The 16,496-nt window shown below is 61.3% G+C and overlaps 1 protein-coding gene across 4 annotated transcripts in view; it reads right to left on the reverse strand.

The window, feature by feature from the left end:
* Window positions 1–1,173: 1,173 nt before the first annotated feature.
* The window catches only part of CASZ1 (castor zinc finger 1), a 149,110-nt gene continuing 133,787 nt past the window's right edge, over window positions 1,174–16,496 (reverse strand). For 3 of the 4 annotated variants that reach the window (XM_045482145.1, XM_045482146.1, XM_045482144.1), the window contains 11 exons: window positions 15,218–15,353; window positions 14,904–14,967; window positions 13,463–13,617; window positions 13,236–13,358; window positions 11,953–12,282; window positions 10,228–10,426; window positions 9,283–9,454; window positions 7,302–7,453; window positions 7,039–7,180; window positions 6,090–6,389; window positions 1,174–4,401 (listed from right to left, as the gene is read on the reverse strand). In XM_045482145.1, the coding sequence (XP_045338101.1) occupies window positions 3,251–4,401; window positions 6,090–6,389; window positions 7,039–7,180; window positions 7,302–7,453; window positions 9,283–9,454; window positions 10,228–10,426; window positions 11,953–12,282; window positions 13,236–13,358; window positions 13,463–13,617; window positions 14,904–14,967; window positions 15,218–15,353 (2,924 nt within the window). In that variant the 3' untranslated portion in view covers window positions 1,174–3,250. The remainder of the gene's footprint in view (window positions 4,402–6,089; window positions 6,390–7,038; window positions 7,181–7,301; window positions 7,454–9,282; window positions 9,455–10,227; window positions 10,427–11,952; window positions 12,283–13,235; window positions 13,359–13,462; window positions 13,618–14,903; window positions 14,968–15,217; window positions 15,354–16,496) is intronic. The other variant, XM_045482147.1, reaches the window with a different exon arrangement.

The following is a 16,496-nucleotide window of genomic DNA, read 5'->3' on the forward strand; positions in this document are numbered from 1 at the left end:
CTGCAGACCTAGGAATCGGCTCCCTCTGGCTCTGCCCCCACGTGCTCCAGGCAGGAGCCGAGCCAGCATCCGGATCGGATCCGGGTACGCGCCGTTCCCAGCCTAGGCAGGTCCCTGCAGGAAGAAGGAAGGAGCCGAAGGAGGCGGCAAAGGATGACCCTGCCAAGCGCCTGCCCGGTAGCCCCGGCTGCGGGAGGCTGGGGCTGGCCGGGGTCTGGGGCCGGGGTGGGGGGGTGGGGGGGGGTGGGGGGGTGGGGAGCCTTTGCCCGAGGCCTGGGGCTACCAGGCCAGTCAGTTCTGCCCTCCGGCAGCCCCTGAGCCTCACTCGGGGGGCTTCAGGCAGCGCCGGGGAAGGAAGCCACCCTTCCGGAGCTCAGGACCCGAGCTCCCCACCGCCTGTCCCCGGCAACCTGGGGGAACTCGGCCCCATCCCAGGGCCAAACTGGTCTGCCCCTTTCCTGCCAGGGTTGGGGAGTGACCGACTCCCTCCCCTCGTCCCTGCCCTGGCACATGAAGCCGGGCCACGGTTGTGCCATCCTGCGTGGCACATGAAGCCGGGCCATGGTTGTGCCATCCTGCGTGGCCCGATCACTGCCAGCCACTTGAGGCTGATTTTAAAAATAAAAGATACCTTGATAGATTTTTTTTTTTCCAGTTTTTATTGAGTGAAAATGTCAAACCTTGCATCAGTCATGCAAAAAAAAAAAAAATCAAATAAATAAAACACATATATTAAATTTCTAATAGCACTAAATTCAAGTGGAAAAATATTCAGTTCTTAATAACCAGGTGCCGAGGAGACCAGATTCAAGTAATCAGAGCACACGCTGTTCAGTTCGGTTTTCACGTTCTGCATTTTTCGTCTCAAAACCTCTCTATATATCTCTATATATCTATATATGTATATACATATAGATATATACACACACATATGTGCATACATATTATTTTATATTTATATATATACACATACATAGTTATAAAACATTAAAAAGAGCATTGGTGGATCAAGCATTGTTTTCCCCACAGAAAGAAAATAAAACAAAAATTACACATTAAAATTCAAAATGAGCTAGCAATGGCTTATAGTCCTAGTGTGCAATATGGAGTTTACAAAAGGCTAGACTTCCCACTGTCGGCATCTTCTTTTTTCTTTTTTCTTTTTTTTTTGTCTTTTTTTTTGTCTTGTTTTGTTTAATTTTGCTACATTGAAAAATGTTTTTGTGTTTTGTTTTTTGCTTTTGTTTTTTTTCCTTTACAAAACTCCCTCCACACACCCAGCAGCTCTGTGGTAGGGCACAGAGCCTGGGCGAATGTCAGCAGCAGCGCGAGGCGCCCACAGAATTCAGGAGGCTCTGGTAGGGGACACGTTTTAGGAAACGATTTGCTCCCTGTTGAATCAGGTACGCTCCGTCTGACCACTCCTCCCTCCCTGCTCCCTCTGTCCAGTGCAGATGATCCCGGCTCTCTGGCTGTGGGCAGCCAAGAGGACACACACACACACACACACACACACACACTCACACACACACACACACACACACACACACACACACAAGGACAAAAAGAAAAAAAAAGAAAACCAGTGCCCACCTCCCCACCATCAGGTGGGGCTCCCCTTGGAGATCTGTGGGGAGGAGGTTCTGGGAGACAGGCCTCCTCTAGGCTGGGCTTGGCTCTCTCCCTGTGACAGAGTCTCAGGGTCCAACCTGAGCCAGGCTGGTGGCCGGGACTGGAGACACGGGAAGCTTGGGTCGCCTGTGCTGGGTCCCTGTCGCCCTCAGAGCCCGTGGCCTGGTGTGCACCAGCCAGGCGCCCACCCCCCCAAACTGGGCTTGGTGGCCTCATCCTCTCCAGGAAGTGGGGGTGTTTTGAAAAGCGACCCAAGTCTGGGTGGGTTGCACTGGCAAAGAAGCATCCCAAACAAAAGAATAAAAACTGAGGGGAAAAAAAAAAAAAGCCCTATAAAGCCACACGCATAACCAATAGAGAAAAACTCAAATGTTAACTACAAACTTGTATCAACAGTAATAGTCCTTTTTCTTGTTTCTACAAAATTCAAGTTAAAAGTTGGAATCACGCAGCTCCCGTCAGTGCTAGTGTAAAGACAGCCTCAAACTGGTAAGGCCTCTAAAATAAATGCGAAACGAAATCCCACGTGAGCGATTGCACTCGGTCTCCAACCTCAGGGCTGGTCCGAGGCGGGCCTGTGCTCTCGCGGCCCACCTGCCTTTTTTTTTCTTTTTGTTCTATGTAGAATAATAACCTTTACAGGAAAAATACTGTACAACTTTCTCGCATTTTTTTCCCCATTTTGAATATTAAAGCCCCAAACAGTGGTATCCTTCCTGTTCCCACCACGTGGGTGGCTGAGACCCCTGCCGGGCCCAGCACGCCAGCACCTGCCGCTCTTAGGTATGGAAGCGGACACAGCCTCAGCCCTCCGTGGGCAGAGGCTGGGGCCTGGGAGTCCCCGGGCGGCCGAGACGCGCCTCTTCCAGGCCCCAGCCCTCGGGAGCAGACACCGGGGCAGGGCCCAGCGGCGGGGCCCAGCGCCCCGGCTCTGCCAATTCCGTGAGGTTTCCTCCGCGGTCCCTGCAGTGTCGCCGGCGCTGGCGCCTCTGCCCCTCCCTCCCCCGCCCGCCGGGGCCAGGAGGGAGGGTCTTAGCTGCGTGAATGGGAGGCCCTGCCAGATGCTAGTGGGGCCCGCCTCTGGGGGTGAGGGCTGGGGGTCGCGGTGACCCCCGGCGCCCTTCCCAGTCCTGAGCAATGAGGAATCCCACCGGCGTGGTCGCGGGGCCCGGGGTCCGGCCGCGGGGAGGGGCGCGCGGGGCGGTTGCCCGGGTGTCTGCGCGCCCGCCTCGCCCTCAGGGCCCCCGCTCCTCGGTCCCACCCCGGACAAGAGCACCTTCTGTTTCCCTGAAGAAGATCCCCGAAGTGCGGCCAGAGGAGGGTCGCTCGCAGCCTGTCCTTCCAGCCGCTGGCCGCGCGCCGCGGGCGGGGCGGGGGCGGCCCCGGAGCACCAGAGGGAGGCCCCCGCCTCTGTCCTGAGACGGACTCGGGGTCCGGAAGCACCGGCGGGGCCGCCCCGAGCCCGGAGCGCCTCCCCACGCCGGCACCGGGTGCGATCGCGTAGCTCTGGCGGGGGCGGGGGGGGGGGGCAGCGTTACAGATAAATAGCATCTCTTACAAAAGGAATCACAATGGCCACCACGGGAGGGGGGCGGGCGAGGCGTCCCCGACGGGCGGGCTAGGGCGACGCTGTGGCGGGCGCCGGGGCCGCCAGCTCTGGGCTCCGCGCCCCCGGCCCCGCCGCCGCCGCCGCCGCCGCCGCCGCCGCCTCGGGCAGCGACTCCTCCGAGTCGGTGCGCAGGTCCTCGTCGTCGTCCTCGTCGTCGTCGTCGTCCTCCTCGTCGTCGTCGTCGTCTTCGTCGTCGTCCTCGTCGTCGTCCGCCTCCTCCTCGGGCAGCTCCAGCTCCTCCTCCTCGTCCTCCTGCGACGACTCCCCAGCCGCCACCGGGCCGGGCGCGGGTGCAGCGGGGCCGTCGCGGGGCCCGGGGCCGTCGGGCGGGCCGGGGTCCCCGGGGTCGCCCGCATCGCCCAGCCCCAGCCCCAGGCCCGCGGAAGCGGCGGCGGCGGCGGCGGCGGCGGCGGCGGCGGTGGCGGGCGGGAGGAAGAGCAGGGGGGCCCCGGGCTCGGTGCCCAGCGACAGCGCGCCGTCCAGGCCGACGGCGGGGCCCGGGGACGCGGCGGGTGGCTCGCCGCGCTCCTGCTTGTCGTGCTTGCGCTTGTGCGAGTCCATCTGCGACATGCCCACGACCGTGTGGCGGCAGCCCGGGTAGGTGCAGTGGAAGTGCGAGCACTTGAGCTTGTACTTGCAGTCGGGCACGGCGCAGTCGGCGCTCGAGCTGAACTGGCAGAAGCCCGCCGCGCTGATCACGTCCTGCTTGCCGTGGTGCTTGCGGTGCGCCGTCACCTTGGTGCTGTCGGTGCAGCGGAAGCGGCAGCGCAGGCAGTGGAAGTGCGTGCTGGAGCCCGAGAAGGGGCAGTCGGCGAAGTGGCAGCTGAGCGAGGCCTTGAAGCGCTTGAAGTCGTCCAGCACGAGGTTGTCCACGCGGTCATGGTGCTGCGCGTGCTTGTACATGTGCGTGCGTCCGCAGAACTTGTAGCCACAGTTCTCCCGCGTGCAGTGGTAGTGCGTGACCTTGAGCGAGAACTGGCAGGTCGGGTCCCTGCAGTCCTCGTAGAGGTCGAAGCGCCGGAAGCCCTCCAGCATCATGCCCTCGTCCAGCATTTTCCGCGAGGAGGCTGTCTTGCGCCGCTTGCCGAACGGCGACATGTCCTCGATGATCCAGAAGCGCTTTTTGGCCCCGGAGGCTGTGGGCATGGAGATGGTGTTCCCTGCGGAGGGGCCGGGGGAGGTCAGCGCGTGCCGGGGAGCCTTTCACACCCACGCAGGGTCCCCGGTTCCGCATGGTGGCCGGAGGGCGGCGCTGGGGGTCGGCTTCCCCAGACTTTGGGGGCCTCTCCCCCTCCCCCTCCCCCGAAGAACCAGGGAGCCCCCAGGCTTCCCCTTGCGTCATCCCCTGTCTGCAGGACGACCACACAGGCATCCGCCCCTCGTGCGGCAGAGCAAGCAACCCGGGGGATGTGGTGGCCGCTTCCTGGCCAGTTTGGGTGGGAAGTGAGGACGCATCCTGGCGCTAATTGAAGCTGAAGGGGGAATCTAGGTCGGCAGAGTGTAATTACCCAGGTTGGACGGACGCCAGGATGCCATCACGAACCCGCCTCTAATGAGGGACAGGCGGGCTCCTTCTCCCGGCCGGCTAACCAGTTTCCCCGGCTGCCCACCTGTCTGCACAGGGGACCTACCTACTTCCCGCAGGGATGCCCAGCGCCCTGGGGCTGTTTGGACCCGTAACGCCCTGCCCTGAGGGACACCTTCCCTTTGGTGCCAGAAGATTCTTTCAAGTCTTGTGGGGGTCTTCTGCCCCCAGTAAGCCAGAAGAGGGCAGCTCTTCTGAGGGACCGGGGCTGGAGCAGGGGTTCAGCCAGCAGACGGGTTCCCATCTGTGCCCTCCCAACCGGACCCAACAGCGCCCTGGACTTCGGATGGCTCATGGCCAGGGCTGCCTGGTTGAGAGTGGCCCTGCTGCTGTGGCGTGAGGGGACAGCAGCCCCTGGCACTGCACAGGCAGCTGGGGGAGGGACAACAACCCTGGCATTCCCGGCCTCACACCCTAGGAATGAGAGAGAAACCTTCAGGGGCTGGCCCTACCCAGGGCCAAGGGTGGGTATTCTCCAGGCTTCTCCCATGTGGCTGACCTGCTCAGCCTGCCCCGAACCTGCCTAGAATATCCGGCCTCCACGGCACCACTGTGCCGCGTCGTCCATTTAGGGAACGGACCCAGTCACCCCCCACCTTGGCAGGTGAAGAGAAACCAAGGGCGGCAACGGTGTGGGGGTGCGTGGCGCAGGACAAGGGAGGGTGTGGGGCCTGGAGATCCAGGTGAGTGAGAAGTGGCTGCTTTGGGTCTGAGGGCACAGGGCTCAGTGTGGTTATGGCAGTGACAGCCTTCCACAGGTAGAATTCCAGAAGGGAGACCTTCTGCCTCTCTGGCACAGCACTGGCCTGGCACTCAGCAGAACATGAGGCAAAAATGAGTGAAGGAAGGTGCAGGGCTGCGGTGATGGCCACAGCAGAGGCGAGGGGCTGGCGGATCCCAGCCCTGCGGGGCGTCAGATATGTAGGGGTGGGGGGTGGGGTGGGAACTGGAGGCTCCCCTGCCATTGAGCACTGCCTGGGGCCTGAGCCACAGGGACTCCCTCTTCCTGCTTGGCTCCAGGGCTGGGAGGGGGTCAGGCTGGTGTCAGGGCCCTGCCTGGACCCAATGCTGAGCAGGAGTCCAGAGGAGCTGTCCTCGGGACAGAGACAGGGCTCTCTGGTTTTGGGGGGTGCTGGGCTGTGAGGGACGCAGGGTGGCCCTGTCCTCGCCCCAGCAGGTCACAGGAAAAGGTCAGGTCCCAGACCATGGCCTTGAGGGTCAGCGGAGGTGACACACACTGGCAAGAAGGCATGTGCGAGTTACCTGCAGCATCCTGAACTAGGGGGACGTCACTTTTTACTGGAGTTGCGGTGGCTGTGGCGGGCGGGAGGCGGGGCGGGCTGCCGACCGGGTGGCCCAGGCCCCGGGTGGCTCCGAGAGTGGCACTGAGCAGAGAGTATGAGAGACAGGGCGGAGAAAAGAGGCATGGGAGGGAAGGGAGGGGCGCCCGGAGCACGGCCGCTGAGAAGGATGGGGTCAGTGGGGGCTGCGGAGCCACACGGGCAGCCTCGTCACCAGCGGCAGCAGGAGGAGGAAGAGGAGGAGGAGGAGGAGCCGGGCAGCCTGGAGAGGGTGGAGAAAAGCAGAAAAAAAAAAAAGAAAAAAAAAAAAAGAAAACCAAAACAAAGAAAAAACAAACAAAAAAGAACCAAAATGAGAAACCCGATGGCAGAAGCAAGTATGATATGAAAACACGTGGACAGATGACGAGCAGAGAAGCGCCACGAGAGAAGAGTGGGGAAGGAGGTGGCAGGAGGAGGAGAGAACGGGGGAGGGGAGGCTGCGCAGGGAGAGGCCGTGGTGGGCTCAGAGAGGGCCTGCGGCAGAGCCCGGCCCTGGTGCGACCCCAGTTTGGGGTCCAGGGACTGAGATTTGGGACGATGGCAGAAGGGCCAGAAGGAAGGCCGCGTGCCCGGGACCTGGGCCCTGGCAGGTCCCCGGCCCCCCTGCCCTTGAGGACGAGCCCAGCTCCTCTCCTGGAAGCCGAAGCCAAGGGCTGAGTGCGGGCAGGAGGGGGCCTCAGTGACCTGTGTCCCCCAGACCAGCAGGCCCTACCGCACACTAAGGCTGGCTCTGTCCTCCTTTGAGGCCACGTGACCACGAACCCTAAGATGGACCCTGCGGTGCCTTGGGCCGGAAAGCTCCTGGCCCCCGATGTCTCCTCCTGGCCCGCTGCTTGCGCTGTCGCGGCGCTGCCCGGCCGTGTGCTCACCTGCCGCCGTGCTCTCGTTGCCCACGGGGGTGCTGGAGCAGCTCCGGTCCATGGTGGGCGACTCAGAGGACACGGCGCCCGGGCTGCAGCCCGTGTAATCCATGTACTCATCTGTCTCCGTGTCCATCAGGCTCGGGGGGCCCTGAAAGAAGAAGGGGCACCCTGAGGAAGCTGGGCGGGGGCCACGCCGCCCACAGTGGGGGCAGGCAGGCTGCCCTCCGGGCGGGACGCAGCGACGCCTGCTGGGCACCCTGGGCGCTCACCTGGGAGGGGGGCACGCGATCGAAGTTCTTGCCCAGCATCCTCCGCATGTGCTTCCGGGCGTGGGAGGTCATCTGGTGCTTGAGGAGGAAGGAGAACTGGCAGCCCTCCCGGATGCAGTGGAAGTGGCTGTTCACCTGGTTGTACTTGCAGCCTGCGGACACAGCCCCGCCGGCCGTGAGCTTCCCCCGGCCAGTGTGCACAGCACCCACCGTACCTCCTGGGCTCAGGGGAGGGTGGCCAACGGGCAGATGGTGTCTGGGGAGGGGACACGTGCCCCGTGGTGGCATTCCTCTGAGGAGGGCTTGTACCCACCCCACCCCCGGGGGAGGAGGTCCTAGGCTCTCCGGCTGGCCAGGGCCCGGGCCCACCCTCTCCTCTGGCCTGGCGCGGGGGCAGGTGACAGTGGCGAGGCTGGGCCCCATCCCCTGCCCCCTCTCGCTGAGAGGTCCCGGGGTTTCTGGGCGAGAGACCCTAATGACCCGTCCACCAGGTCGGCCCCCTCCCGGCAAGCCACCTGTCTCCACATCTCTGGGGAGCCCGGGTGCCTGCCCCCAGACCTGTGTGGACCTCTGCCCCGCCCCCACCCACCTCGGCTTCGCTCTGGGCTGAGAACAAACAGCGGGCAAGACTGCAACAGTGTCAGCAAAGGGCAGGTGAAGGCCTGCCCGTTGCCATGGCGCCGGGGCTGGCCAGGTGTCTTATATCATCCCCCAGCTTTGTTTGGCCCCAACTATCACCAAAAACACCCGAAGCTGAGTAAATACCGACGACTACGGAATACCCTGACCCCCGTAAACTGAGCCCGAGGACGGCACAGGCCACCAAATGTTGACATCTGTTGCCATGGTTACCAACCCTCTCCCAGGCCACGAATTCTTTTTGAATTAATACTTGAAAGAAAGGTTTGTTTCCTGTCTTTTCTGGCAGTCGCGGAGTATCTCACCCTGCCCCTGTGGAAGGGCCAGTCTGCGGCAGCCAACGGCCCCACCTCTGCTCCCCCAAGGCCCTGCTGCTATGACCACCTGAGTCACAACAGGCCTGGCCTGCGGCCCAGCTGTCTGTGCCCGGCCTGCCTAGCTGCCACCTGCCTTCCAGTTTCCAGTTTTTTCCTGGCAGATTCCTACCCCACATCTGCAGGCCTGTGAACGTGTGGCTCCATCCTGGGGCAGGTGGGTGGGGTCTGCCCCCCGCCCAAAGGCATCCTCAGGGCAAGCTGGGGCCAGGGAGCTACTCGGGAGGCCCCGGTCGGGTCCAGGGCTCCGGGCGGCTTCCCTGACGAGGGCCCAGCTCTCAACAGCAGACTCAGCTCCCTGGCATCTGCTTCGAAGTTCAGGGCCGTCTGTGGCCTCCTTCCCAGCCCCATGGCCACCTCCTTCCGGGTCACCCCAGGTCACAGATGCTCTGGGCCGATCCACAGTGTACATGCTTGTCCTACCAGACCCCCACCGCCAAGCACGGTGCTGGCCAGAGAAGACGCTCAAAACCCTGAGCTGCCACCACCCCCGCCACCTCCCGCAACAGCACGGAGCCCTGCACACCGCTCTTCCTCGACAGGTATCTGCTGAATGAGCAAACAAACCAGGGGCCGTTCTGGAAAAGCCCTTGCAGTTAGAGCCAGGGAAAGAGATCCCAGAGCGAGGAGCATCAGGGGCTCCTATGTTATCCGCACTCCCTCTTGAGAGAACAGGAAAGAGCACCAAGTCCAAGGCCTGACTCTGATGACGAGGCCCCAGGCATTTTCCCCGGATGTAGGCGGAGTGCTCTGAGGCACTCACACCCCTATTCCTGGGCTCTCCGTGTTTTGACAGTTTCCCCTGTTTGATGATGCCTGGCCTGTGACATCAGTGGCATTTTTAACACAACACAGAGTCTGACGTGCAGGGACAAGAGGTGGGTACCAGGAGAGGTGGCCGGGGCCACCAGAGCCACAACCTTGCCACCTGCTGCAAGTCTCTCCCCCCCACCCGCGGCCCTCAGTACCTAGCCTGCCACACTCCTCGCGCTTGGTAAAGTACTTGAATCCGTTGGCTGCCCGCCGCTCGGCTTTCTCGTGCTTCTTTATGTGCCACGGCAACTTGGTGGTGATGTTGGTCACAAAGTAGCAGCCGGTCCGGAGGCAGTGGTAGTGTCCACGCATCCGGAACTCGCAGTGCTGCAGGGAGGGACGGGAGGGTCAGGGCCAGGCTGACCACTTCTCTGAGCTCCCACCGGGCCCACGGCTCTGGGCGTGGCAGGCCCTTTGTTCTTCCGTGCTCAAATCAGAAAACACAACTGGGTGTAGGCCTTTCACGTGTTAAAAAGCGGTATGTCCCTTTTGGAATCTGACCAAAACATCCTACCTGGTAATCGTGCCACCCATTTCTAATTCCACACCCAGAGCAGACATCACTAATCTATCCTAGCACTCCTCTCTGGAGGCTTGGCCTTAAGGCAGACATCACTAATCTGGCCTAGCACTCTTCTCTGGAATGCCCAGCTCTAGGATCAGACTCCTTCTCAAGGCACTCTGCCAAACAGCCCCTACCAGTCTTGGGGTAGGCCTTTATGGTGAACTTGATCTGCCCTTCCTTTCTGGGGCACGGACAGTTCAATCTCTAGCTGTCCAATGGGCCTATTTTAAAATTCTAGGCCTCTGGGGAAAGGGAGCGTAAGTTCCAGGATGGGCAGAATGATGCCAAGTGCACGGAGAGTTGGGATGCAATGACAGACGTCACCAACTGAGCACCAATCTGGACCCCTGCCCAGGGGCCTCCAGGGGCCCAGGGGCAAGACAGTGCCCTTTGCAGAGTCCGGACGAGGCCAATTCAAAACGGGCGTGAGAGACGTGATGCATCCCTGCCGGGAGGAGCCAACCCTGGGCCCCGTGCCTCCCTGCCCCCCACCCTGGGCCCCAGGCCCCCGCCCGCACCTGTCCCCGGGGCTGACCTGGTTGGGACAGAGACACTGAAGTGAGTAGTACGCAAACTGGTCTCGCACGTTCACCAGGTTGTTGTTGGGGTTGATGTGGTCCAGGCAGTGGGACTCAGCCTTGCCGGAGGTTTTGCAGACGTACTTGCAGTTCCCGAAGAGACAGTGGAAGTGGAACTTGTTGGCGTACTTGCAGTCCGTGGCGAGGCAAGGGTCGCTGGAAGGAAACCACAGCCCAGAAGGTCATCGGCGTTCCCAGAGCCCTCCCCGCCGACATCCTGACATTGGTCGAGTCGGGGTTCTGCTCCCTAATCCCCTGCGGTGTGGCCCAGAGGAAGGGCCCCCGGGGCTGCCTTCCTGCTCAACCAGTGGCCTCGGCCAGAGGAGACTACAGATCCCAGCATGCTTTCCTGCCTTCTTTTTGGAGCTCGGCTGGTGCAGAAAGGGTTGCGGTGTGCAGCCTGCCCAGAGCATTGCATGCTGGGACACGTAGTTTCCACGGCCACACCTCAGGATTATAGATAAGGCGGCTGCAATAACCTCTTGGATGTGAAAATGAGAGATGGCGTTGCCAGCCCTGGCGGGGCGCCAGTGAGGGCCTGGCTGGCGTGGCACAGGCACTGCCCTGGGTGTGGCTGACTGACAGGGTGCAGATGGGTGGGCAGCCCTACCCGGAAGCTCTGCTCCCTCGGGGCCCTGGCCAGGGGGAGTGTGCGCCTGGTGTCAGGTCCCGCTGAGGCGCACCGCTGCCGGGGCCCCCAGGGTCAGCTCGGGGCTCAGGGCTCCCGCCCAGAGAACCTCACCAGCCGGCTGAGTGGTGGGGCTCGGGGGTGGGGGGGGGGGTGGGGGGTGCTGGGCTGAGCCCCCATGCCAGCCTGCCCCGTGAGCGGCAGCCCTGCCCCACGGCCTGCCTCCTGGGCTGCAGACAGGTGTGGAGGACGCCATGCCCCGGCCTTCTGCCCTGGCCGGTGCCACAGCTGCCGCCACGGTGGCCCCGGGGTGGGAGTCCGACCGCGCTGGGGAGACTAAGAGCGCTGCCGCTGTGGGGAGGCGGAACGGAACAAGGGAAGCTCGGGGAGGGACGGAGAGGAACGCAGGTCCCCTTCCATGCCAGAGGCCCAGCCCCAGGTGCCCAGAGAGGGGGGACAGCTGCCAGCCACTCAGGCGGTACACGTTCACATCCAATTTATTACTTTTATTGAGAACAGGAAGCCGCACACATAACGATACAGAGTCACCGTTCTCGCCGCAAGGCGCCACCACCATCCAGTGAGGAAGGTCCCTTCCACCCCTGAGAGCTCAGACCACTGTGCGGACGGGTGTGGGCCTGGAGTGGGGGCCTAGCCCCCTCGCCCCCCACCCATGACTTCGCTTGCTCTGCAGAGACTTAGCCATGGGTGCAAGGCCCAGAGTGAGATGCAGCCTGCCTTGCCGGGCGAGGCCCAGCACTCCCGGCCCACCTAAGCTGGTCCTCACAGCGCCAACACTGCCCCTCTGGAACAGCGGCCCCTACCACCACCACCTTCTCCCACCCCGGCTGCCTGCTCGGGGAGCAGACAGTGAGGCCAGAGCAGCAGCTTCTTTGGCTAGAAGGACAGCGTCCGATGACCGTGTCCCAGAGAGGCTGGGGACAGCCCGGGCTCACTGCAGGGTTAGGAGCAGCACCTCCTCGGCTGCCCTTGCTAGCACCTACTCCCGAGACACGCGGGGGACACGGGACTCCCGGCTCATCGAGGGACTCACTTCTCCTGGAACTGGAGGAATCCGGGTTTGACCTGGGGCTTGGCGTTTTCTAGAGAAGTCGTTGCCAAGGGCGAAGTGGGCAGGTGAGGCACTGACGCTGGAATCTGAGGCATCTGGGGTATGGTGGAAGCCAGCTGCTTCCAGGCGAGCAGCGTGGGGGTGGAGGGCACGGCAGCCGGGCTGGGAGTGGGACCCTCCAGAGAGGCTGTGGTGACAGGAGGCGCTGGAGGGGACGAGGGGGCCAAGGCAGGTTTGGTCTCCGCAGCCGAGGTGGGGAAGGGAGCCTCTGCGTTTCCCTTCACTGCTCCTCCCTCCGTCCGGAAGTGGAAGCTGCAACAGGCAGAAACAGTGGCTCAGTGGGGAGGAAGAGGGCCCTGCGCAGGTAGCCTTTCCCTGGACGTTACCCCATCACGAGCCTAGGGGCCCAGTGTCCCTACATAGTCCCCAGCAGCAGGTGTGATGCCACCAGGAGGGAAGGACTGAGAGCTGCTGTGTCCTCTGGTTCTGAACTTGGGCTCCTGGCTCAGCCTTAGCTATGTCTTCCTGTGATCTTCCTGCTGTGTCTGTCCCTAGCTCCTTCCTACACAGAGCAGGGGACAGGGACAGCAGGGGGCATGAATCTATGCTTCCAGAATCTGCTCTGAGAATTAAAGGTGGGTCTCGCTCGGCCCTCGAAGATGGCTCTTCTGCAGACTAACGGCTGCCTGAGCAGTGAGCGGAGCCTGAGCTGGGGCCCAGCAGTAGCCAAGGTCTGTGTTAAAATGTCTGCAAGTTCTGGGTTCAATTACAAGAGGCGGCTGGCCTGCTGCTTTTCAGCTCAGTGGGTTTACAAATTAATTTCATTATTTTTAGGTCAAAGAAAATCTACAAATGCAATACTGTGGCTTGGAAAAGGCCTTCATCTAAGGTCTCTGCCTGGGTCAGAGTGGGGTCTTTCCAGCTGGCTCTGTAGGGAACATCTGTGGTAGAGCTGCTGGCCACACTGGTGGGGGAGGGGCGTGGGGGGTGGGCAGAAACAGCTGCTCAGGGTCTCTAGGTGGAGCCTGGACAGGCTCAGAGGACCCCGCCAGGCGGCTGAGCAGGTGGAAGGATGGGGAAGCCTGCCTTTTTCAGGCAGTACCTTCTAAGAAACTAGCTCAGCTTCTGAGTTTCGGTGCGAGCAGCACACGGCGCCTGCCTGGAAGGCAGCTAGAGACCCAGGCAGCCCCCAACCCCACGCGGCCTGGAGCCAGGCTGGAATGAAAGGGGCTGGGTTTCCACGCGCCCCGGGGACCCCCACTCACTTGGCATGCTTGATGGCCCCGTCCAGGGTGCTGAAAAGCGCGCCGCACTCCTCCACCACGCAGTGGAAGTGTGCCTTGTGAAGGAAGTCACACTGGGCGTCACAGAAGTCCTTGGTGCCAAACCTGGCCAGAGGAAGCAGCGGTCAGAGGAGACCCTGGGGCACTGGCCACCACGACGGGTGGGCGTGGCCCTTCCTGCTCCTTTGCTCTGCCAGGGAGCCCCTCACCTTCGAAGGTACACCTTCCAAGGCTCGGACAGCTTCTCCTGAACCAACGCCTTCACGGCCTTGCCCAGGAAGGGCGAGGACTCCACGGCGGGGCTGCCCTCCGCTTCTGTCTTGATGTTCAACAGGCTGCCAAGGTTGGGGTTGCCCTGAGACATCTGCAAAGAGAACAGGGCCAGTGCTTGGGACTGGCTGGCCGCCGTGGGAGCAGCAGCGGCTCTGGGCCGCCTGGGCCTCTTGCAACGCACTAGAGCAGTGGAGAGGAGAGGGCGCCTGGCCCTGCACAGCTCTGGCCGCAGCCGAGTCCGCTCTGAATGGTGCTGCCCAAGGCAACGTGGAGATGCCACGGCTCCTCCACACAAACCCCGTGGTGCTAAGATCCATCACTCAAGCTAAGGCCGGGACTCTGGGCACACACCAGACCAGCTTTCCCCAGACTTTGTGGCTCCCTGGTTATTTTCTTGCCAGGTTTTCAAAAGAAGTGCAGGAGGAGGGGGGGGGGGGGTAACCCCTATGAATTCCTTGAGAACAAGAGAAGGCACACAAAAGAGGAGCAGAGAGGGAGGGAGGGAGGCTCAGGGGGTGAGATCAAGATGGCTCAGGGCTCCTGGGCCAGGAGGGGGAGTGGCGAGGGGGAGCCTGTGTGAAAGCTTGACGCACATGGGGTGTGGGGCCCCAACACGAAGGAACGAGGGGGTACAGGGGCCAGTGATACGCTCCCCCACCGCCAAGAAGGGAAAAGTAGAGCAGGAGAGCAAGGAAGGAGAGAGGAAAGGTAGAGGGCGCGGGGCCCTCGGCAGAGGGTGGCGGGAGCCTCCTTCCCTGCCAAGGGCCCAGCGGGACCCCCACCCGTGAGGTCCGGCCCAGGCCCAGCTCCCCCAGCAGTCACTTGTGTATGGTAACCAAATTAATCTTGCTGTAGTCAAATTTATCATGTGAAGGGGGGAAATATATTGGAGATGATGTATAATTTACAAAGACCCTGCATTATTTAAAATAAATATTCTGAAGCGACCTCTGTGGAAGGCGTCCGAGACCATTACTCAACCCGAAAAGTGGAAATTGATGCTTTGCTCCCACTTTAGTGCCCCTCCCCCACCCCCTTTTAAACAAACAAAAAAATATATAAAATAAATAAATAAAATTAATAACTGAGAGGGAAAGAAGTTAGAGGGCTCTGGAAAAGCTTTTGGAGCCCTCCATCTGAAGGGAAAAAAAGGGTGTCAGAGGCTGGAATATATTTCTTCAGCCAGTTCATTAAATTAATTTGTAAGCAGTGGCTCTGAAATTATATCCGATGAAAAATGGCCTCAAAATTTAAATGGTACAAACTCATCTTATTAGAGGCAAAACATTAAAAAACAAACACCTCCCCCCCGCCCCCCAGCATAGCTTTAATTTCTCTGGGTGGGGGAACGGGAGGCGTGTGATGGATGGTTCTTACCTTATTCATAAGCGAGGATAAAAGAGACGAGTTTGCCGGGACTGCATGGCCATTTGATTCATTACTGGAACACACAAACCAAGGGGCTTTAGCTCAGACGTGGGACTGAGCCCAGACACTCACCCTTCCCTGCCCATCCCTGCCCATCCCGAAGGCCCCGGCCCCGCCTGCTACATCTGCCTGGGCTGGAGGAGGACCCCCGCCGGGAGGGCTTGGCTCCTGGCCTCGGTGGGGCCTGGCTCCAAGGGTGCTGTCCCCAAGAGCCTCCTGCAGTGGGGCAGAGCTGGTGGGGTGGGGGCCTGGCCTCGCCTCACCTGGGCTCCTTCACAGTCAGGTCTAAACTGCGGTCCTGGGAGACCTCGTGGGGAACCGGGGCGCCAGCGCTCTCACCGGGCTCCTGCTTCACCGGGGCCGGGGGGAACCTGGCGGGGGTGGCCTGCTGCCCGTTTCCTACAGGGGAGGGGAGGGAAGATGGTGTTAGAGGGGCTGAGGGCTTCCTATGGACACAGACCGGAACCCCCCACCGCCAGAAGGGAGGGCAGTGGGCTGGGTGGGCCGGGGGCCCCAGGGGAACCCTGGCTGCTGGTCAGCGATTCTCCCCACTGACATGATCGCTTGTGACGCTTACCCCTGTGTGGCAATTCTTCAAGTGATAATTATTGCAAAATTATGTCAAAGTTGTCCCAGCTCAGGGCCTCCTGGAGGAGAAGGGCGGGAGGCTGGGGAGGGGGCTGGCACGGGGGTGGGGGCCCTTCATTTTCTCCACTGACTGTCACAGTCAATTTGTGGGGCTGCCGCTTAGGCTTTTATTAAAGACTCTGTTAATGCTGAGGGAAAGTGGCAGATCTAGACTGGGAGCTGCGCCCCTCCGCAGGTCCCCGGCCCGCTGTTGCCGGGGCGACGGCCCTGCCTTCCACTGAGCATGCCTAGGAGGGGCATCTGCTGTGTCAGGGCGATGGGAGCTGACAGCCAATCAGAGCAGTTCAAACTATGTGACCTCGCCCGTCAAGCTGTCCAGGGCAGGGATGTGAGGCCCACTGTGGCCGGGCTGGGCTGGACCAGGGTCTGGGTGGGAGCTGGCGGGGTGTAGCCATTGGGGGAAAGTCTGGAGCTCGGTAGGCAGATGATTTGGGAGGCCAAGCAGAGCAGGGGAAAAGAAGTTGCTGACAGGAACATGTCCACCGAGCCCTTCTCCACAATCCCCAAGTGGCTGAAATATTAATCTGCCCCAAGGCGCTGCAGCTGACAGAAAGCTGCTTCACAGACAGCAAGTGGCATTTGATTAAAAAATAAAGGAAAACGCCCCCCCCCCTTCCCTTGACCTTTCTTTTGGGGGAAGGAGATTTTTCTAATGAAAAAGAAAGAATTTGACAGTCTGGCCCCTGAGCTCAGTGTGGTCCTAAAGTGGGGCCCACCCCAGCCCACAGGCGTCTGGCCAGAGGCACAAGGCCCCTGGGCATCCTGCCGTCCCCCTCACACCTGGGAATGGAAGGTGGGTCACTCCACGCTTCCAGCTGATGGGAATGTCCCACTCGGGATGGGATAGTAGCTCCCCGAAGTCACTTGCCCAAGGTCCCCTGGGAAATGGCCCAG

This window comes from Leopardus geoffroyi, chromosome C1, assembly GCF_018350155.1.
Source record: "Leopardus geoffroyi isolate Oge1 chromosome C1, O.geoffroyi_Oge1_pat1.0, whole genome shotgun sequence".
NCBI lineage: Eukaryota > Metazoa > Chordata > Mammalia > Carnivora > Felidae > Leopardus > Leopardus geoffroyi.